Source organism: Lytechinus pictus, chromosome 19 (genome assembly GCF_037042905.1).
Source record: "Lytechinus pictus isolate F3 Inbred chromosome 19, Lp3.0, whole genome shotgun sequence".
In the NCBI taxonomy this organism is placed as follows: Eukaryota; Metazoa; Echinodermata; class Echinoidea; order Temnopleuroida; family Toxopneustidae; genus Lytechinus; species Lytechinus pictus.
Window position 1 is genome coordinate 7,078,768 of NC_087263.1, and position 22,847 is coordinate 7,101,614.

General features: G+C 38.6%; 1 protein-coding gene across 1 annotated transcript in view; it reads right to left on the bottom strand.

Moving 5' to 3' along the window:
* LOC129282427 (uncharacterized) overlaps positions 1-20,573 on the bottom strand; it is a 40,981-nt gene extending 20,408 nt beyond the window's left edge. The window contains exons 1-9 of the mRNA XM_054918326.2: positions 20,067-20,573; positions 12,563-14,476; positions 11,091-11,177; positions 9,994-10,176; positions 7,664-9,450; positions 7,090-7,162; positions 6,350-6,480; positions 2,443-2,527; positions 1,226-1,416 (exon numbers count right to left, since the gene is read on the bottom strand). Coding sequence (XP_054774301.2) covers positions 1,226-1,416; positions 2,443-2,527; positions 6,350-6,480; positions 7,090-7,162; positions 7,664-9,450; positions 9,994-10,176; positions 11,091-11,177; positions 12,563-14,051 — 4,026 coding nt within the window. The 5' untranslated portion in view covers positions 14,052-14,476; positions 20,067-20,573. The remainder of the gene's footprint in view (positions 1-1,225; positions 1,417-2,442; positions 2,528-6,349; positions 6,481-7,089; positions 7,163-7,663; positions 9,451-9,993; positions 10,177-11,090; positions 11,178-12,562; positions 14,477-20,066) is intronic.
* Positions 20,574-22,847: the final 2,274 nt, after the last annotated feature.

Here is a 22,847-nt window from a genome sequence, read left to right on the forward strand (position 1 = left end):
ACAAATCAACCAAATACACAAGTCACAACTCATTCTGAAATTACAAAATAATTACTATAAATGGAAGTAAAAGCGAATCTACTCAAAACTAAAAAAGAAAGTGCCTCAATAATTCAAATTGGTACCCAACCTTGGCAACAAAATTAATGTGTGAAAAGAAAAAAATATGAGGAACAGCATGGGAAAAAATAAGAGAGAAATCGGACAAGGAATAAGAAAGCTAATCTACTAAATACATTCAATAAATTTCAATAAAATGAGAGTGCCTCAATAATTGGTAACCAAACCTTGAATGTTAGAAAAATGAGATCAGCACGTCGCTAAGATACTAGTTTTCTCGATGCAGAACAGAACAAGAACTGTTCTTATTCATCCGTACACTTAGGATTTAACATATCTAAAACATTTCTAATTTTGAATTTTTCACCCGAAGTGTGAACTAACTCAAAACAGTTGTTGACCCACAGGTAGACCTCTAAAGCGCATAAAGACATTATAATAAAAATGTGATATGTGGAATACTTTTGGGTCATTCTTGGTCACCTGTGACATATGTGACCTAAATTATGACAAATCTTGACTTTAATTAGTTCTAAATCTAAATACTTTAGAGATGATGATTTTGAAGGAAATTCAAAATGAAAATAAACTTTCAAACATTGAACTTGCATATTGGAGACAGCAAAAAATATTTCCAAATGATGGCTGACTTAACATGTTAATGTTATATAGTATTCGAATTACTAAATCTCAAGAATTTTCAGATTTATAACTAATTAAAGTCAAGAGTTTTCGTCATAATTTCAGTCACACAGACCAAGAAAGGCCCTTCTCATTATCATTATTATTGTCATTACCTAATCTCTTTCTTTCTTTTTTTTTTAGAAAATATTTTTTTCTCTTTCTCTTTTTTTCTTGTAACATATTGATAATAAAACAAGTTGACAACTACTTATAATTATATTAATAGGGATACTATAAATTACAAGCTCTGCTTTTTAATAGTTTTCCCTTCATATTCTCATCTTATTGATATATCTGTCTCCAGTCTGAACGTTCAATTGTATAACATTTGTCTTATTTATTATGAATAATGGTGATGTATTGTATTATTTCATCATTAATGATTAACTGTCTTTTGATGGACGTTACATTGTATTTGATATTTTATGAGATATGAAAACAAACCAAACTGAACTGAACTGACCATTATGTAATACATTACCTTTAGTCTTGTTGACCTGGGTACAACCTTGTTCTTGTAAGGAAGGGCAAGGGTCACGGTCCCATCAGACACCCCACGTATCAGTCCAAATTGGTATTGGTTCTCTGCAGCATTGATGGCCGTCATGTCGACTAGGACCAGGTCCTCATCAATCAGGCCTTGCTGAGAACTATCAATGGGTTCGTAGTTCACTGCATTTATAGGGGAATAAAATGTTAAAGGGATACTTCAGGCTGAAAATGTTTTGAACAGATACAAAATATCAGACAAAGAAAACAGTGAAAATTCATCACAATTGGACAAGGAATAACAAAGCCATGGCATTTCAAAGAATTGAATTATTCCGGTGAAATAGTCCGAGCCATGTCTTCATGAATATTCAATAAGCAAACTAATGATGTCATGCCCCCACTTGTTCTTTTGTATTTTATTATATAACATTAGGTTTATTCAAATTTTTTTCTACCGAGAACTAAAAAATTGGATTGACAACTGATTTAAAGCATTACTTATTATTTGCTAGAACTTGTTTTTTGTTAAGACATAACATATACACTTGATGAAAAAATTAATATACATGTAGCTTGGAAAAATACTTGACATTTGATGGAATTCCATGCTTATTTTGCTCATTTCTCAGCAATTACACATTTTCTTCCAGCTAGCCATTTGGCACATATTTTTTAATTATACATACAAACACTTGGGTGGTCATATTATTGGATTCTCATCGAACTCATTTTGAGGTTGGTAACCACAAATGGTATTTATGAACAGCTTTATGAATACAAACAGTCCAGTGGTTTGATGTTAAAGGTAAATGAACGTAGTTGCAGTAAACACTGATTACACATGAAAGTGTGTGAAACCAAGCTTTAATTGTCACTATATCATCAAGGAACGAAATCTGGTACAGTTACATAAAATGGAATTTGTGAAATCTTGAAATCTACGCTGAAAAATGTTCACACTGAAGATCACCAGCACAGATAAGCGCACGTGGGACAGTGTATTAATATTGATTTTAAGGTCGGCCTGACGCTTGACCCGAATCCCGTGCTTATTTGCTAATTTCTCAGCAATTACACAACTTCTTCCAGAATCCTTTGGCACTTATTTTTATTTATACAAACAGACACTTGGTGGTCATTTCATTGGATTCTGTACAAACTCATTTTGATATCGTTACCACAACTGGAATTTATCTTTAATTGTACCTTCAACAATGTCTTCTGAGATCCCTTTTGGCCATGATATCTGTCTCCATACCACATCATAAACTCTGTGTACAGCACTGGAAACCTGAAGAAAACATGACAACCAAATCATCAAATATCGGATGATTACACTGAATTGAATAAAGAAATAATTTACCAACTTCATTTAAAAACATTATAACTAGTATTAATACTAAGAGTGCTAGCAGGTTTTGAGAAATAAAATGGTAGGAGTCATGGTTTTAATACAAGAACATGTATTATGGGGGCAAAGTTTTATTTCAAATTCGTCCAACTCCCAACTCGTTTACTACCATTTGGTCTATCATTTCACTTTCAATTAGTCTAATGCCATTCTGTCTCATAACCAGTTAATCCATATACCATTTGTTCTGATTAAACAGAAGTGTTAATTGTGCAAAATGAATGATAAGAAAGTTGGTATTAGACCAACTGGTTATTAGACGAAATAACCAGTTGGTCCAATAGCCATTTAATCCATATACCATTTGGTCTTATTAAACAGAAGTGAGCACGAGCCGAGACAGAAAATAGGCTTAGAATCCTCTGATTCGGTAATCTCTGCCTTTAGCTGGGGGCAGTATTTTGTAATTAAATCTGCTGCCGACACAGGCTTGCTTCCAACACTATCACAGGGAGAGCTCGTGCAGGAAGAAAAGTCTTCACTGAGCACTGAAGCCCTATTCCCTCTCTCATCAAAGGATGGACCGCTGACGAAGCTGTGTCTCTCTGATCCCGAAGTGGAGAGTTGAGACGGCAATGAATCAGCCCACTTTCCCTTACGGGAAGCTACAGGGCGATGGTAGTTGTATTCTGAGACCGATTCATCCTCAATATGAGTAGAGGGAGCATAAAAGGCCTGCTCTGATCGCTGAGAGCTCGGGCTTCTCGCCTGAGTATGGCTGTCCAGGTCATGTTTTCTTGGCCATGTCCACACCGCTGCTACGCCATCATAGCTTGGCTGTCGGGTCGGGCTTTCATATGCACCGCTGAGATGGCAGGGGCACTGGGGTTGCCTGCAATCGGTTGTTGATTCATACATTTCCGAGCCGCCTGGAACATTTTCAGAAACCAGGCAATATCAGAATCTTGAGAGGGATGAAAAACCAACTCGTCTCTTTGTACTTCTCCCTGATTATCTTTATTTACTTTAAGGAAATTGTACCGTATTTCTCCACACGGTCGCCCTTAGAAAACTTAGCCCCCTCTATTTCTCCCAGCGAAGTCACAGACGTCCCGGCCGGGAAATTTATCCTTGTCTAAATTGGCTGATGTACATGTAGGACTAGCTTTTGACTGAGCTTTGATTGCGGCCTTGCTCCGCCTTGATTTTACATGGGGGTCCTGAACAGGGTCACTTCCTCCCTCTTGATTGGGGTTCTTTAGGGCTTTCCCCTTGGATTTAGTTTTGGAGGGGGTCTTGTCTGTTTCAATCCTAACCCTCCTCTGGACTTTGCTTTGACAGGGATTTTCTTTCCTCCGCTTTTATCCAAAACCTGTGATTTTATACCTGTCTTTTGGGTTGCCCTCAACGGGAATGAGACCCCCATTCAGACCTGCCAAACTCTGGGAATGAAAAATTGTATTCTGTGATTTAAAAAAATGTGTTTTTCCCCAAAAAAGTGTATTTCATAATAAAATGTGTGGCGTACTCGCTCATCGCGGCGCTCAAGCTGCATGCAAGCTAAAATGCACACTGCTCTTGCATTGAAACATGTGTTTATCTCACCCTGGTTTTAACAAAATGATTGAAAAAAAAACAAGTTACCTGAAATTACATTGATCTAATAACCATATTTGTGTAAGTTTTATGAAATAGAGACATACTGTATAGAGATGATTTTTCTCAATAAATTATAATTTTGTACTAAATACGCCAAAAACGTACTGGTTGGCAGGTCTGCCCATTGTCTGACAAGTTGTTGCCCCCAACGGTGTTCTTAGGACCTCCGTTTGGGGGGTTGTTAACGTTGGGGCCTTGACAGGGAGAATCTTTTGATCCCACTTGGCTCATTATTGAAGTGGAAAAAAACCGCGAGGATAGACCTCTGTCTTTGTTATGTGACAAGAGGGGTGTTTCATAAAGATTTAAGCATGATTTAGAGTCGCACTTTAATACCGAGTTGCGTACGGTATGAAAGGCTTGACTGCATTGGTCAGATCATGTCATGAGAACGGCACTAATGTGTATCTATCAATAAGATCGCGCGTTGCATATCATGTAGGCGTTGGCATTTACCGGTAAGTGCAATTCTAGTCATACTTAAATCTTTGTGAAACACCCCCAAGATCTGGGTTCTAAAACATCAGTCTTTTTGTCAAGATTGGATTCTCTAATTTATTCCGGTGTATGTAAAAAACTCTAACTTTAATAGAGTGTTAGCGCCATGACCTTTCGGTTCTGGCGCCAGCAAAAGAAAGAGGAAGTGAGCCGCGCATGAGGGGTATTTATAGCAGGCTGGGTTTCCCACCTTGTTGTGCGGGGCTCTAGTCTGCGTTGCAGACTATTCTCCTTTTCTAGGAGAAGTTTGTTTTTTGCCGGTGTATGAGCATGGCGATCAAATGGCATTTAAGGGAATAGTATGGCATATCTGAAGTAGATAAAACAATCGAAAACAAAGGTTCGAAAAAACAAAGAAATATTCAAGAATTTAAAAAACAATAAAATACATAGGAAAATAATTATGTTTCAGCAATTTTTTTTTATAGATATTTGTTATAAATATAATAATTCATATTTTCACAAAAAATTAGTATTCTATTAGCTATAAATAAAGTGAGTTAACGGCAAAAAACCATATTTACCACAAATTTCATGCGCTTAATTCACAAAAAATATGAAAGACTAATTTTTTTAAATTTTACTATTGAGCCTTGTAGTTTAAATCCAACCCTACACGTGTGCAAATTTTAGTGGCGATTGCGCAAATCAGCAGCTGAGATCTGAAGGATAGGGGGGGGGGGGAAATTGACCTGCTCTGAAATAGCTCAAGTAAATTAGGGTTTAGACCAGCTAATAACATAGTCAATGAGATACCACAAAGTATCTTTAAAAAATTCCAATAATGAGCTCTGTGACCTTTGACCTTGAAAATACAAGGGAGGGCATGAAAAAAACCTCCATTTGAGAACACTATACCCCAGTTTCCCTTGCAATAAATTATCTTCTCCAAGTACGACAAACCCTACTGCCCCAAGCGTGCAATGTAAGTATCAAAACACCTGTTTCTTGACCTCAGTCCGAAGATAACACAACAGCCCGGCATATACAGTCACAGCAGGGGGCCACACACGATGGGATGCATGCGCAGCGCTGAGTGCGGACCCGGTAAGCAAGCCGTCATTTCTATTCGCTTACTTTCCTTATTTCGAGGTCGATTTTCTTCGTTCGAAATTAAAAATGGACTAACATTGAATTTCTGAATACAATATGCCTTTGAAAACGTGATTAAATATCAAATACAATAATTTCATTCAAAAGGTCCTACTACAGGCAGAGAAGTTTTACGTAATAGCACAGCTGTTGTTTATCATTTCGTCCTTGGCTCAACGCTCATAATCTGGCCTGTGGAGGTGAAATTGAGACAGCGGGGATTACCTGGGCAAGCAGGGTTGATCAGGCGGGTGTTTCATAAAGCTGTTCGTAAGTTAAGAGCGACTGGTGATCCTGTCTTGCGGTAAATGGTACACACCATTGGCGATAATCACCAGTCGCTCTTTAAGTCGCTCTTAACTTACGAACAGCTTTATGAAACAGCCCCCTGTGCTTGGAAATGATGTTTTAGATTTTCAAATGCAAAATGGGGTGAAATACCGCAGTTTGCAATCTGAACTGCGGTAAATTCTCAAACGGGGGTTTGACGTAATGGGGGAGATGCAGACTCACCTTCGACCACATTTCAAGGAGTAAAAAGCAAATCAGGGACATCTGATAGCTTCCAACGTCTTGGAAGGCGTCCTGGTGTTGAGGTACTTCTCTACACCCCAAGAACGATTGCAATACATTCGCAGAAGGGACTGTGAGAATGAATAGAGAATTAAGTAGCGGTAAACTAACCCCCCAAAAATACTAGTACAAACTTATTCAAAAGCATAAATCCATCAATGCAAAAGGTAGCCTTTCGACAAGGCCTCATGACTTGCTATATTCCTTGTTAAGTAGTGGCTGAGTAGAGACTAGCGTCAGACAAAGAGAATTGGCGTTACCCTAGTGAGGGCAAGGTTGAGCGACTTCAGTCACGAGGCCTTTTGAAACCTTGAGGAGATGCGAATGTATGAATTATCCATGAGCATGCCATCCATAAAGAGACATGTGCCATTCTGTCCTATCTTGCTCTTTCTTATATCACATAATATTCTTATAAATAATGATAATTATATCATAAAAATACTTTTTGAAATAACATTGGAACTCCCAATTAATTCTTGTAGTTTGACAACCCCTTCCCCCTTGAGGAAAATATGAGGCATTTCAACGATTCATAAAATATTAGATATCATACCTAATTTTCACTTCAAAATTTCTTGCCTACTTGATAGAGATACAAATTTCAGAAACATGATTTACCAAACAAGGCTACAGCAATAATTTTATTTTTTTTAAACAACAGAAAGAGACAACTTTACCTCCTTCATTGCTTGATATCCAATCACATTTCCACGAAAGAATACAAGACAAGGCCTCTTTAATTCCAGTTTCCTAGATAAACAGGACAAAAGAAAGGAACTACTTTACAAGGCAATGCACAAAGGATAACGCACACTTTGTGTACTTATTATTTTTTTTTAACTTTATCAAAATTGAATGAAATTTGGTTTATTATTAATTCATCAAATATTTAAAACCATATATATGTAGACAAAGTGGTGTTAGACCAGTGACACAATATTTGCTCAGTCTGCGACATTTGCTTTGATCTTAATATCTCAGAGTGCATAGGGTTAGAGATATGATTTTAATAGAGTTTTTGTTTCAGAATAATGAATTTAAGTTTATTTTATAGTTTTAGAGGTTAGGTTTTATGTTTTGCTTAAGCTGCAGATTTTCCATCAGAGTAATTGTCGCCAGAGAAAATGTCATGGAACCGTGGATATGAAAAGAAATCTGGGTATATGGTCTATATGTAACTGAAAATTTGACAAAGTGGTGCATGGGTTAAATGTAAATCGCAGAAAGTTGGAAAACAAAGAAAGAACCTACCTCTGTCACTGTGGAGACTACTGACCCATGGCTTCCCGATGGAAAACTTGATGTCTGCTGATGCCATCGCTTCTTAGGAGGCATCCTGGCTTCCATACACTGTTGGTGTGAAGTGCCACTTGGATTAAAAGATCTACTGACTCCATTTGATAGGACAGCGGTTGATGCAGAACCGGATTTATTAGAGATGCCAGTAGCGGTGGTGCGACCATTAGTTACAGTTGGACTTGATGATGGAGTGGACACACTCGGATGGCCACTAGAGATACTTCTACTGAATCCACTTGGTAGTACACTGATTGGTTCAGAACCGGGTCCATTGGACATTCCTGTAGAAGCCCTGCGACCATTAGTTACAGATGCACTTGCTGATGGAGTGAACACACTCGGATGGCCACAAGAGACATTTCTACAGACTCCATTAGACAGCACACCAGTTCGTGCAGAACCGAGTCCTTTTGAGATGCCTGCAGAAGCGGTGCGACCGTTATCTACAATTGACTTTGTTGGAATGGACACACTTGGATTGTCTCTAGAAAAAGTCCTTGAATCTACTTGCATTATTTCTCCAAAGCAAACCTCATTGGAATGTGACAGCGAAGAGTGATCCTGCACAGAAAGGTTCCCAAAGGTGGAAGGGGTTTCGGAAGAATCCATTGAACTTGAGCTTGGTTGATTGTCCGAAGTGCCAGGAATGTCCTTGACAGAGGTAGAAGGGGTCTGTGAAGATATCTCAGGACTTTTGTTGGATGGATTACATGTTGATAGAATGTCAGCATTATCCTGTGCAGTAATTGTCTCATTCTTTTCCCTATGCTTCTCATTTTCTTTCAAGGTTGACAGTAATTTTTCACCTCTTGAAAGATTTGGGAATCTTTTCTTCTTTTTGGGAGAGCGTTTCTTACTTCCACTAGTCATTGAGTTGTCAGGTGACAAAGTAGATACATGTATGTCTTGGGTTTCACAATGAGAAAGCGCAGGGCTTAGGGTAACACTATTGGAAGGAGTGTTCTGCGAGAAAGAAATACACTCAGATTCTTCCCCTTGCAGCATCAAGAATCGTTGTTGTGGATCCAATTCTGAGGGAGACCAAGCATGTCTTAGGCAGGGAAGATTTGTTTTTCCAGCACCCTTTTCAGGGCAGTCAGAATCTCTTCCAGGTAAGTGGCCATTGGAAGGGTTGGACAAACTGGAATCTGCCTCTTTACCACAAAATGCTGTTCCTTCCGCTGAAAGGCTTTTTTTATCTTCAGTGCCCTCACTGTCAAGGCTACAACTCAATTGAGAATCTGTAGGAAAATACTGTCCTGTGGAATTGTCAAGGGGTCCATCCTGTTCTTGATCGGATGATCCTCCAGGACCATCACTGTCCGGATCAGTACAATCTGTGGCGAAATTCTGTTCAGGAGAGGAAGTGTCTCTGTGCATACTTGACGAATACTCAATTTGGTCATCAAGAACAGGTTGGAAAGGCTGGGTATCAAAACCATCTGTATTGCCCATCTGATCATCAGGCTCGGCACCGCCGGATGGTGAAAAGGGCTCGGAAAATGTTTCTCCATCATCTTTTGTTTCAACACAAGAAGGACAAGCACTTTTAACAGAACTTGGATTAACTACACTAGCTTCATCAGAGCTAGAAGATTCTGATTTCCAGCTGTAAGCTTCATTTGAGGTATCCTGATCATCATCATCGATGCAGGTTTCATCTGAGTCCGTGTCATCATCAGACACAACAGGACGTCTTCTAACAGGTCGTTTGCATCCATCGTCATTTCCACTGAAATCTGAGAAAAGAGGATAAATACTTATTACCATCGAATAACAAATAATTTTTGAAAGGTCATCGAGAGATACTCACTGCAAGACCAATGAAACACAATTTTCTGGAAATTTTCTGCTGAAATATCTATTTTGAACAGTTTTTGGAGCCCATAGAGACTATAAAGAGCATTGGAATATCATTGAAAAACCACTGAAAGATCAAGCAAGTTTAATGGTCTTTTATAGTCTTGTTCTCAGTGGAATGGGGGCTGAAATGGGCAGAAGATATTCTTTTATTTGTTTTGAAAACTTATAATTTGCCAAATTTAGATGTTGTTCATATAAATAACAAACAAACCCTATTGATCGGGTAAAGTCCACAAGACCCAACTCTCATGAGTCTGAAAAGAGCCACAGGGCCCATGAGTCAAGAGCTTGACATTATGTCAAATAGACCAAGATAAACAATGAATGAGATAGGTCACCAAATGCAAAAGCCTAACTGCAATATAAATGCGATCAAAGATCAACTTCTCTTTGAAAATGAGAAAGACATGTATTTTTACCCAAATTTGGGTTAACTTCGCTGGTTTCAAAACTTTCATCTGAGCCAGGAGGTTCTGATATGCAGTTGTCAACTTCACTTGACGACGTGCCCGGATACCCATCCTCGATGAAGGTTTCATCGGAGTCTGTGTCATCGTCCGACACCTCAGGAGGTCTGCATAGATCATCATTTTCAATGTAAGCTATAAAGACAAAGGAAAATTCATGACATTCATACAATTTGAATACTAATTGTGGTAACAATTTGTTTACAATAGCGTCAGTCTTTTTCATACAGGGAAGTCATCTGGGTAAAAGGAGGGGGCAAGATCATAAGATGTCATCTTAATGCAATAGCCTACAGTTAAAACGACCCAGATTTATCTTTTTTTATACTTCTCTGTCGTTTTCCCAAACCCTCTTTTTTTCCTAAATTTTTTTTCTCTTATAATGTACTTCCTATATTTTTCAAAGGGTATGGTAATCCCTTGCCCAAGATCTGCCCGGTAGCAACGCCTCGGTTCTATAGTCCTTGCTGAACAAAGTTTTGAGAAGGGATGAAGTATGTGTGTCTGCATTCAACTACGACCGTTCATACGTCACGGCTCTAAAAATCAATTAAAATGCTTGTATTCTTCATTTTAGGTCAGTTTAATTTTTTGCTTTTCTGATTTTTAAAGAGTTTTGGACAAAGTCAATGCTTCTCCACATACAATGCAGTAGCCTGTAGGCCTACATGAACCTGGGATTAGGCAGTTTTTTTAAATTAATATTATGTAGCTGAAAGGCTCCTCAAGGCCGAGAGTCTGGACAGTACTCCCCTAGGCCAAGTGTATACTTTGTCTGTAGACATCAAAACATTTTCCACTTTAAAATAGCCTGACCATTTTCTGGAAAATTACACACTCTAGAAAACACTGTAGTCATTTAGAAGTCAACTACGCACATTCCGAGACATGTTTTGAAACCCAAAGCAAGGTTTACACAATCAAGGCAATATAACGGAAAGAAACATTTTGATGTAGACAAACGTAAGCATTGGCCTCATGGACCCTCAGCCTCAAGGGAAGACCTATAATTGTACTAACACATGACAATCAGTGCACAATACATGTACCTGGTGGTATTCTGAAGATTTTAAGTTGCATCCTTTCTTTATATCTCAGGGCCTGGGCCAGGAGTAGATGCTGTATTGAAGAATCACCTGTACAATTTTGAAATGTGAATAAGATTTATGGTCCCAAGTCCATTAATGAATTAAAGGTATTAAAGAATCTTGTGAATTCAACTTCAGCATGATCCTTGATCTTTCTTTTCAGTTTTATCTAAAGAGGAAGCGGATTTCAAAAACGTTGTACCTTGACAGATAAATGTTTGTTTTCCGGTCTTTTCTTTTTAAAGGGGTACTCCGGACAGAAAATATTTATATCTAAACAAATAGAGTAAAATTCACAGAGCAAAGTGCTGAAAATTTTATCAAAATCCGATAACAAATAACAAAGTTTATGAATATTAAACTTTAATAGCAATATTTTGTCACTTGTCAATCCAATTTGTTCAGTTCTTGGTATACATGAAAAATTTGATAAGTTCAAATTTTATATAATAAAATACAAAAGAACAAGTGGGGATATGATATCATCAGTTTGCTCATTGAATATTCTTCAAGACATGGCTAGACCTGTTTCACTGGAATAATGCCAAAAAAATGCCATAGCTTTGTTATTACCTTGTCCGATTTTTATCAAGTTTTCAGTGTTTTGTTTGTCTGATTTTTCTTTTACTACCCGTTCCAGTCATTTTGAGCCTGGAGTACCCCATTATTAAAGTTGCCTTGACAAGTTATACATGTAGGTTTACAGTCTTCTTATCCTGAAAATGGGGAGTCTTTGCATAGCGACATATGCACGATTCAAGAACAGGGAAAGTGTATTAAGCCTCTGTGTTGTCAAATGCCCTTCAAGAAAAAGAACAATCAAGAGGACTTTGTCAAAAACTGGTACATCAAAACAGGAGTTTCATCCTGGACTCTTACAAACAAGGTACAATGTATTTTCAATTTTTTGTCAGGTCTAAAACTTAGGATGAAACTAATGCTCTGATTCACAAATTTTCGATAAAGAGCTCACTGCTGTTGTGTCATTTGATGAGCATTTTTCAATACATTTTGTTCTAGAATTTGTTCTGCGTTGCAATGTGAAAATCGCTATGTCAGCTGACTTGTGATGGACACGTTTTCTTGTCTCCTTCTTTCAACTTGATGGTTAAATTGTCACAACCCAACATATTATCTCCAAAATCCTCTTGCCATTTCAATGCAAAATTAAATTTCCACATGTTAAAAGACATTGGCCATAAATTCCATTGTAGTCATACCTTTGATCTTAATGTACTCGGTGTAAATAAGCAAACTAAAAGTAAATTGGTACAGTAGTCTCTTCAATCAACATTATCATGCACACTGTTATCATTATTACAACACCACAACCAGCATGGCCAATCAATATATTTTTGCAGGATTTCTGAAGCAAGTATACACCAAACACTTGCAACTTAAATAGATAACAAGCATTATGAAACTGTTCTTACCTGATGTACATGTATGAACACCTGTAGATCTACCGCTTGTAGACAGAGAATCATCTGACCATTCACCAGGACTGTTGACACCTGACGGAGTGTCCGCACTTAAACACAAATCATTGGGTGGCAGTTTTTGCAGCAGAACCTGTGGTTCCTTCGTTACTGAAGGTGAACCAGGACTGGCTGATGATGAAACACAGCTCGGATTAGGGATGTTCAAATCACCTGAACTTTCACCAGGACTGTCGGCATCTGACGGACTGTCTGTACTCAAAGGCAAATCATTGGGTGGCAGTTTTTGCAGCAAAACCTGTGGTTCATTCGTTACTGAAGGTGAACCAGGACTGGCTGATGGTGAAGCACTGCTCGGATTAGGGATGTCCAAATCACCTGAAGATTCACCAGAACTATCGACACCTACCGGACGGTCCGCACTAGAAGGCAAATAATTGGGGGGCAATCTTTGCAATAAAACCTGAGGTAACTTCGTTACTGAAGGTGAACCAGGACTGGCTGATGATGATACACAGCTCGGATTAGGGATGTCCAAATCACCTGAACATTCATCAGAACTGTCGAAACCTGACGGACTGTCCACACTCAAAGGCAAATCATTGGGTGGCAGTTTATGCAGCAGAACCTGTGGTTCCTTCGTTACTGAAGGTGAACCAGGACTGGCTGATGGTGAAACACTGCTCGGATTGCCTGATGAACTCTCCGCACTAGAAGGTAAATCATTGGGTGGCAATCTTTGCAATAAAACCTGAGGTACCTTTGTTACTGAAGGTGAAGTACATGAAGTTCTGGCTGATGATAATGGTGAAGTCGCATGATTCACAGGACTATGCAGGTCAAAAGGACTAAAATAAGGCTCCACAGGAGCAACTTGACTGTAAGTCTCACTGTCAAGATCATGAAGAGTTATTATGTTGCCTTCTTCATCACTTGCAAGTCCTTCAGCATCCTGCTGTTGAGGGTTTCCTTTAGAAGCACCAATGGCTGCTTCCTCTTCACGATCATCACACTCAGAATCCTCTGAAGTGGGCCCATTTCTCACATGTCTAGAGTTGTCTTGATTACTATCACAAATTGTTTCCGCTTGAAAAGCTAGATCTTCATAAGATTCGTTGACTTCTTGCTTTACTCTGGCATGCCGAGTTTGACATTCTGGCCATTTGACATTGACCTTCTTTTTACTTTTCTTTTGCTTTTTCTTTCTTTTGACAATACCATCATCATTGCCTCTGATGAAAGGATCCGGTAAATAATCCGAGTCAGAGTCTGAATCAGTCTCCGAGGATAAAAGTATGACATCACTTTCTAGCTCGTCGTTTCCCACCTTCTCACTTTGGTTGGGGGTTAAATTCTGTCTTGACCTCACTCCCCCTGATCTACTGTGACCATTCCCAGAAGAGGTTGAAGGATACTCCTCATCCTCACTATCAGAAATCACAAAAAAATCGTCACCCATGGTACCGTCACTTCTTTTCACCATCGACAGTACCAGGAATTCTAGGTCATCCTCGGTTCTGTTACCACCACTACGCCAATCATTATACTTCTGATCTTGTTAATATCTCAAGATTTCTAGGCTTGTCCACTTCACTCTCGATTACTATCAAAGAGTTCTTTTGATTAGGCAGGTTTGCTGCTCCAGATCTTTGAAAATCTTCGTATAGATACTTTTGAGTACCGCCAATCTTAACTCCTATGGACTATTCAAGAGAATACATTTGAGTCAACTAAGGTGTCCATCTGAAGGTCCTGAAATATAACAGCATGTGACTTTCATGAAGCTTAGCTGTCAGATCAGATCTGGTCTTTCCAATAGGAAAGAAGTCCTCATCAGCTGATCATCAAGGTCCTGGTCATCCACTCACTGGAACATTATCTCCATGCTGCTCAATCCTTTAGAGTCACCTACATGAACAAAATAGAAAACAACATAATGGTTAAATGACTTTTTTTCAATTCAACTCATGATACACTCTCAAATACACAATCAATTGATGATACATTCTCACTCAATGACACTCTCTTGAATACAAATTAAAATGGTTGATACTTTCTCCAATGTAGTCAAATGATGACACGCTATACAGATTTGTTACGTAATAAAATGGCTGAACGTAGACTTATGTCTTGAACAAAAACCTCCAAATTATTGCTGTTACTGAAGTCAAACCAAAAACTTCAGAGAAATTCAACTAGAAGATTTTACTTTTATATAATTCAATTCACTATTATGCTACTAATGCCTCTGGTAGGGGGATTATTATAATTTACAGTATGTTCATGAGTCTTTGAGTGCTAATGCCATTGATGTATTGTCGCATCAAGACTTTGATGAAGTAGTTTTGATTGAAATGCATTTCGTATAGACAAGCTCTTACTCTGTTGTTTTTATAGAAGTGAACAGTAGAAGTATAAAATAAAAGCAAATAACATGGCATTGTTAAGCAGAACTTAGCAAGTATTTCAAGGATGAAAAATAGTCATGGGGAATATTATCCAGACGTTAACTGGGATTCATGGACGACTTCCAAGAACGAGAATAGTGAAGAATTTCACTTCATTGAATACATGTATGTAAGTGATGCCTCTTTATATCAACATATAACACATCCCACCAGGTTCAGGCATGGGTACAAACCGAACATCCTTGACTTAATTTTACGAATAGAGATGATCTTATTTCAATAGTTCAACACTGCAGTCCCTTGGGTTTTTGTGAAAACAGAACGCCCGGGTCTCTACATAACACCATTATATTGCTATAAGGAAGCCGTTCGCATCAAGGATGGCAAGTAATTCATCAACCGGTGAAGGCGATAGAGGCAGGGGACAGGCCGGCCCCCAAGCATCCAGGACCCGATCCAAGACGGAGGGCCGCCACACAAATGGTGTCAGAAGCGGGATGGAGAACGAGAGGACATCTGGAAGAGATGGCAGTAATTCTACTTCAGGGGATGAATCAGTTAATACCCATTCCGGAATCAAGTTCTCTACCAGTAGGAGGCAGAAGACCGATGCTTTGTTGGAGATTGCCGAGATGATGAAAAATCAAACCAAGGCTCAGGACAGATGATGAAACAGCAAGCCAATGCCCAGGTCGTGATGATGCAACAAGCTATGCAATCACAGATGGAGAAGCTGCTTCTATCATTCTCTAATGAACAGAATTAAAGGAACTTAAGCAACATGTAGCCCAAGTACACAAAGGGTTTGTTGATCGTGATCCCACCACTAGCAAGCCCACAAGACCAGTGAACCCGGAGTCACACCATCAGCGATACAATCCACCAAGCTCACCTAGGGGACGCTGCCGATCTCGAAGCCCACAGAGACAACAGCGGGAATTTAGTCGCAGATCCCCAAGCAGCCCCAGAGGGAGTTCAGGCAGACCACGATCACCTCGATACACCGATTCTGGTTCACGCCTACCTATTAATAGCTCATCTCTACGCACAAGCCCTTCTGGCACATCTCCCAAATCAAGATCCACTCGACAGAGGGGCCATCCGGCTGATGTGGCCTGTCAGACCAACAAGAAATGCGTGAGTGATAAAGCCGTCCAGGTAGAGGAACCCAAACAGTCAGAAGAAGACGAGCTCTTTCATACAGCCAGAAGTCTTCTTCATGCTGAACGTGGGTGCAAGTCTATTCACAAAACCAAGCACATCATTCCACCAGGCGTAAAGATCACGTATCATCACGAGTCCCTTCACTTGCCAGATGGTACAGTATATACACGTATCACCAAGGAAGAAAAACGAAAGGACATTGAGAAGAATTACTAAGAAGCCTAAATGTGAAAGGTGGACTGATAGAGAAACAAACAAAAGACATACAAACTATTGTTAAAACCTATATTTCAGAGGAAAGTCACCTCGTTTTGTTACAGATTTTCTGTTTTCTTTATAAATATGTTTCTATATATTTTTATATCATACTGTAAGCCATTTATTTGTTCTGTAAAACACCACACAATTACCTTTCGGAGGAAAAAGAATCAAGTTGGGGTCCGAAATGCACAAATATTTATGAAATTGATGTTGCAGAGAAGCACTCGCTGTAATGGTAATACTCAGAGTTAATGGCCATTGAATGAACAAGTTTATACAGTTAAATGATGATGATGAGAATGATGATTATGTTACCAATAAGAGCTTTACAGATGTTATGAAAGATGTAGAAGATTGATTTTAGTATCCATAAAGAGTGTATATAAAGAGGACATAACTCTCAGTATGATTAATACAGCGATGCATAATTCAGTAAATTTTGGTTGCTTGTTAAAATGTTTGAACTTGATCCCTCTTTTTAATAATGTGAGGACACATTCCTTGAAGAGGAGGGCTGTGTAGCGAACCTGTCAGCTACGGATTTTTGGTTATCTTGCTTTAAACGCAGATGGCGCGCTTTTGGTTTTGCGAGAGCTTGGCGGACGCAACGCACTGCATAATGCAGCTCTCGCAGACTTTGATATAGCAGAGGATCACGGTGATTTCGTCACTTTGGCGCTGGCAGAAGTCGTGGTCGGATGACGAACTAACTGCTCTCCTCTACAACTGGCTGTGGACGAATAAGCTGTACTACTGCAGAACTAATTCAGGTAATTGTTGTTGGTGTTAATTGTGATAACATGTACAAATGCTGAACGATGATGTATAATTAAACTATGACCGTTGTCATACACTAACCTTAAGTTACTGTCTCCAACTTGTGTAATCAATGGAATCTCAATTGTCTTCCACAGTATAAGGCTACCCATATACAGCTCCAATAGAAATCCCCCGTTATTCTATAATTCACCTGTCCACACTACCTCTCAACACTCCACCCCCATATATTTTGGGAAAACAGAACACGCCCGGGTCTCTACATAACGCCATTATATCAATATAAGGAAGCCGCTCGCATCAAGGATGGCTAGTAATTCATCAACTGGTGAAGGCAATACTAGAGGCAGGAGACAGGCCGGCCCCCAGCATCCAGGACCCGATCCAAGACGGAGGGCTGCCACAATACTTTATATTTGGTCTCTCCGGCCGCTCACCCTCCCTCCACACATTAATGATCAAACTCAAAAGCCTGATTTGCAAAGGACTATATTCCCCCAAAATAACAAAAAATAGCTAAATTTACTAGTTTTGGAGATAAAATATATTATGGTCTACATTATGATGCTCGTCAATATTCTTTAATGGAAAAATAGCCTCAGCCTCTCTTGGATCGCCGACGTGCTCTTTTCTAAAGTCGATCGACATTGACCTGCAACACCATACCGGTACTCACTTTTTCTACAAAATCTTCCCAAATTTAGCCCCAGAAAACTATGAAGATATTGTGAGCATTGAGTTCATAATTTTCACTGTGCAATCATGACTCCTATATATAAGGGGAAAGGGTCAAAATTGGAAAAGACAAATTATCGGCCAATAACAGTTGTCTGTCATATTGCAAAATCAATTGAAAAGATTGTTAAAAAACAACTCATTAATTATTTTCTTGATCATGACCTTTTTTGCGTCGATCAGTTTACTTCCTTACCAAATCATTCTCCAGTTTCTTGTTTACATAGGGTCGTCGACGACTGGTATGAAGCATTTAACGAACATGAAGTTGTTGGAGCATGCTTTTTGGATATATCATAATGTTCTGATACAATTTAGCATAATTCTTTTCAAAATGAAGAAATATGGAATTTATTATCCCTTTGGAATGGTTTAAATGTTACCTTCCTAACAGAAAACAAACCGTATATTACCACGGTCTATTATCATCCTACCAAAATGTAACCGTTGGGATCCCACAGGGAAGTGTTCTGGGCCCTATTTTGTTTTTTCTAATAATGATTAATGATACATCTGAAAGTGTAAGTGGCACATGTAACATATTTGCGGATGATGTTGTCATATAATATTGGTCCAAATACAACAACAATAAATATTGATATGCAAAATAACTTAGATAAAACCAAAAAGTGGTATGACTCCAATCATCTTACAATTAATGTTGATAAGACAAAAGTCATGATGCTTAAAAATAGGTCCACCAATAAACTTCACTTATTCATTGATGATAAAGCCAGTAGAACAAGTTAAAACTATAAGATATCTTTGGGTCGAAATAGACGAAAATCTGAAATGGAATTCACATATTGCTATGTTGTCTAAAAGTTTAGCTTATATTTATAAGAATTTTTCACTTGGTAAATTACGACATATCGTAAATGAAAACCTATTGAATATATTATATAAATCCAATATACAACCCTGTTTTGACTATGCAATATCGGTCTGGGGAAATAAAATTAGTTCTAATGCTCTCTCAAAACTTTACAGACTTCAGAAACGAGCTGCCCGATTTTATAAATTATACTAGTGGAGAACAGATTGTTAAGGAAATGGACATCTATTGAACAAAGAAGGGACTATTATTAGCAAACTTGATGTATAAATGTATTCATGTTCATGGAATGGCCCCATCTCATCTATGCAATATTGAAATGGTTTGTGAAAGACATGTTAAAAGAACACGTAATTATAATACACTAAATAAACCTAATATTGAATGCTTCAAGAAATCTTTTTATGTTCTCCGCCGCACGGGTCTGGAACAATTTGCCAGATTCACTTAAGAATGCAGTTTCAGTAAATTCTTTCAAAACATGTATTTCCTATGATACTATGTTAATTTTCAACTCACAATGGCTGTCAAGTGTTATACACAATCACTGCGAGCATATGAATGCATCTCTATTCTTCACCTCTCCTTATTACTTTTCATGTTACTACCGATATTCCCATACCTTTAAGTTCTTTCCAGATAGTATTTGTATTCCAATTAATATTATAACAATTATTTATAATTACATTATAAATTTTAGTATTTGTGAAATAATGATTTTTATCTATAATTTATAGATAAAAATCATTATTTCACAAATACTAAAATCAATTGTTTCTTAAAACGGCATTGCTAGCCGGAAGTACGTCATACATAAGCGGTTCAAGGGTCGACGCTGTTGTAATTCCGTTGTTTACATGTGGATCGAGGAGTCTGTGCGACATCAGTTAGGTAAGAAACCTTTATTTTTTTACATTTTTATCTAACATTTTTTAAAACCTTCCTACGCATTAGGCGTAGGAAGGTGTGAAAATCAATAAAATTCATTAACTGTATGTGATTTTGGTCTTAAAAGATGATTTTCCTAGGGAAATCCATCTTTGTTTTGGTCCGTAGTCTTATGCGTCTATGGGAAGAGTGTCAAGACGTCAATCATGAACTGATGAAGAAGTACATGTCAGGATTTTTTTTTTTTTAGTCATTAAAGTCATCATCAAAGACATCATTGCGTCCTCAAGTCAAGACTAGGCATGGTCATGGAGCTGTAGTGTTAGTGTTTGGGCCATGCATGCAGATGGCACCCTTGCCCCATTTGTTTTCAACAAAACTTCATGATTAAAAGTTACAAGTTTAGTCTATTAAACTACTTCCATCATACCTTCCGAAAGCCAACAAAGAAAATTCACGTCATTAGTGCACGCGGCTCAGCCGCGCCGAGCCGGATGCAGATAGGGAACTCCGCCTAACAGTAACAGTTAGCTCCTCCTGCCTCCACTCCGGGGCTCCACTACCGATCGACGTACGGTATACTGGCTAAGCTGACCCGGCGGCTTAGCCGCGATCGTCGTGGGTAGCCGAGGCAGCAACACCGCAAAGCCAAAGTCCATGAACGTTCGTGCTCTGTGAAAATAGGAAGTTGTGATCTTGTGTTCAATCCAGTCTAACGTTAGCCCTGCTTCTAGGATGGGGCGCAGGCGGAGCCCGTTGAGGTCCAGAAAGATGGGGAACCGGATTCTCCGCGCGGCGTTGTTCAGGATCAGGAACGAGAGCTTGTACCTATACCGTAATTACCGATACGTAACATTAACATTTTACAGCTGACGGCTTTGTCCACCAGCACTCGGTCCACTCACAATGCACGGGCAATAACAGTATACGGTACAATATGGACGCGGACTGTGGGATTACCCAAGCCGGGGATTCCCCCAAATATGGGCAGCGAAAAGGGCCAATAAGCAATTAATTAACAATCTCAAAAATAAAGAAACTCTCAAAAATAAATGTACTAACTCAGAAATACGGCTGCCCAGAAATGCATGTACATAGTCTTTTAGAAATAAATGCAGTCTCTCAGAAGAAATTGCCGTTTCTTAGAAATAAATTAACTTCCTCAGAAATAAAATTAGTAGGCCTATACCTTAGTCTTAGAAATATACGGGAAATATAACATACAGAAATACATTAATTCGGACGAGTATGATCCGGGGGGGGGGGGCACTTCCATTGACGAGTGGATACCATATGCGCGACCATGGGCTCTCGAAAAGCACCCTAAACAAGTATTTTCCATATTCTCAAAATGGCACCCCTTAACAAGTATTGGCGTGTGAAACCCTACCCTTAAAAAGTATTGAAAATAAATATTTTTGGCAAATGATCTGAACCCCTAAACAAGTACAGCTAGCGATATTTTAATTGCTGTATGATATGCACGGACGTCGATCGCCGTCGGTCGTCGGTTTTACCCCTACCTACATTGGGTTTAGTACGGCACCCCACCTCCCACAAATCGTACTCTAAAGGTGTTGACTAGCTGTTCCGGGGCAAAAAGTACACCCTTTATAAAAAAAAATTGTTTTTTTTTGCACCCTCCCAAATAAGTGACCCTAAACACGTACGTAGCTTTCCTAGAAAATATATACCCTTTTTTCATTATTTTAGTGTTTTTGACACCCTTATTACGTTACGTACGTTGCCATATCTTGAAAAAGACACCCTTTCTTACATTTTTTTTCCCGGGGGGCACTTACATTGACGAGTGGATACCATGTGCGACAAAAAAAAACACGTAAAAATTTTTTTTTTTCAAGATAGGGCACGTTACGTGCGTATACGTAATAATATAGGGTGTCAAAAACACTGAAAATATTGAAAAAGGGTTTCTTTTTTTTGTAGGAAACGTGTTTTAATGGCGCTTAGCCAGGGGGGCGGTCGCCCCCCCCCCCTAAACTCCCCCAAATAGAAAAAAAAAGAAAAAAGAAAAGGGAAGAAAGGTAAAGTTTCGTTGTTTTTTACTTCTTTTTTGTCAAAAGAATACAAAACCGAAACGAAAATTTGTCTCTCTTCATACAAAGTTTTGCTTCCGCGGGAAAAATATCAAAATCGCCTTTCCCTTTTGTTTCCCACACCTTTTTTCTACTCCGTTTCCCCCTTCCCGACTATGGGAGTCGTACATTCTTGCCAGAAATTATAAATTATACATGGGTGTAAGGAGTATACTATGAAACGTATTTTTTGTTATTGCATTGACACAACAATTTGGCTCTTCTGTTCAGAGCGGGTAAACATTAGCGTCACTTCCCGACTCCCCAAATGATATTTGTTTCGCTTTTAAGCAAGTAGTTTTTTGGCAAAGTATATCTGCTCAAAATGGGAGGCATTAAATTCGTACCGTGCTACATGCAAATGTACGATATGAAACTTTATTCTATTTCGTTGCACATCCATCTCCTGTCTTGTTTTGTGCCATTGATTTAAAATTTTTAATATCACTAAAGTTTCTTAATCAAACAAAAGGAAGCATGGTCCGGGCTGAAAGAATCGCATACCGAAGGTTCGTAATTCCGAAGGTTCGTTAGTCCGAAAACGAAATAAGGTTGGTAATTCCTAAGGTTCGTTAGTCCGAACATGAAATGAGGTTCGTTAATCCGAAGGTTCGTATCCGAATATGTATAAAAAAAAATTAAAAAAAAGTCCAAACAATCACCCCCCCCCCCCCCCCCGCTGAGTGATTTTTTAAAATTAGGTTTATAAGTGGTAAACATTTAATCAAGAATGGATCTTTTAGTATACAATTTGAACTTTGACAAAACAATTTCAATATGCATCAACGCACCCCTGTCGATATTTGATTTGATAACTCATATCTGCTCTTATACTGTTTTTCCGTTAATAGGTTAATAGTAGTTTTCTCGTTGAATGCATTTATATTTTATTTGTTTGATGTTCTGAAGTCTGTGTTTCAAGTTGTATTTATCGTAAACATGTTCAGTTTATTAGCTTTTAAACCGGATAAATAAAATGAACAATCAAATGAATTTGCAGGTCTAACAATGAGAGAAAAACATGAACTAGACTCATAAGCCTTTGATCATCCCGTTGAGAGAATTCTGCGTACGTAAACGCCCCTGGTAATGATCGATCAGCCCCTTCCCACTGG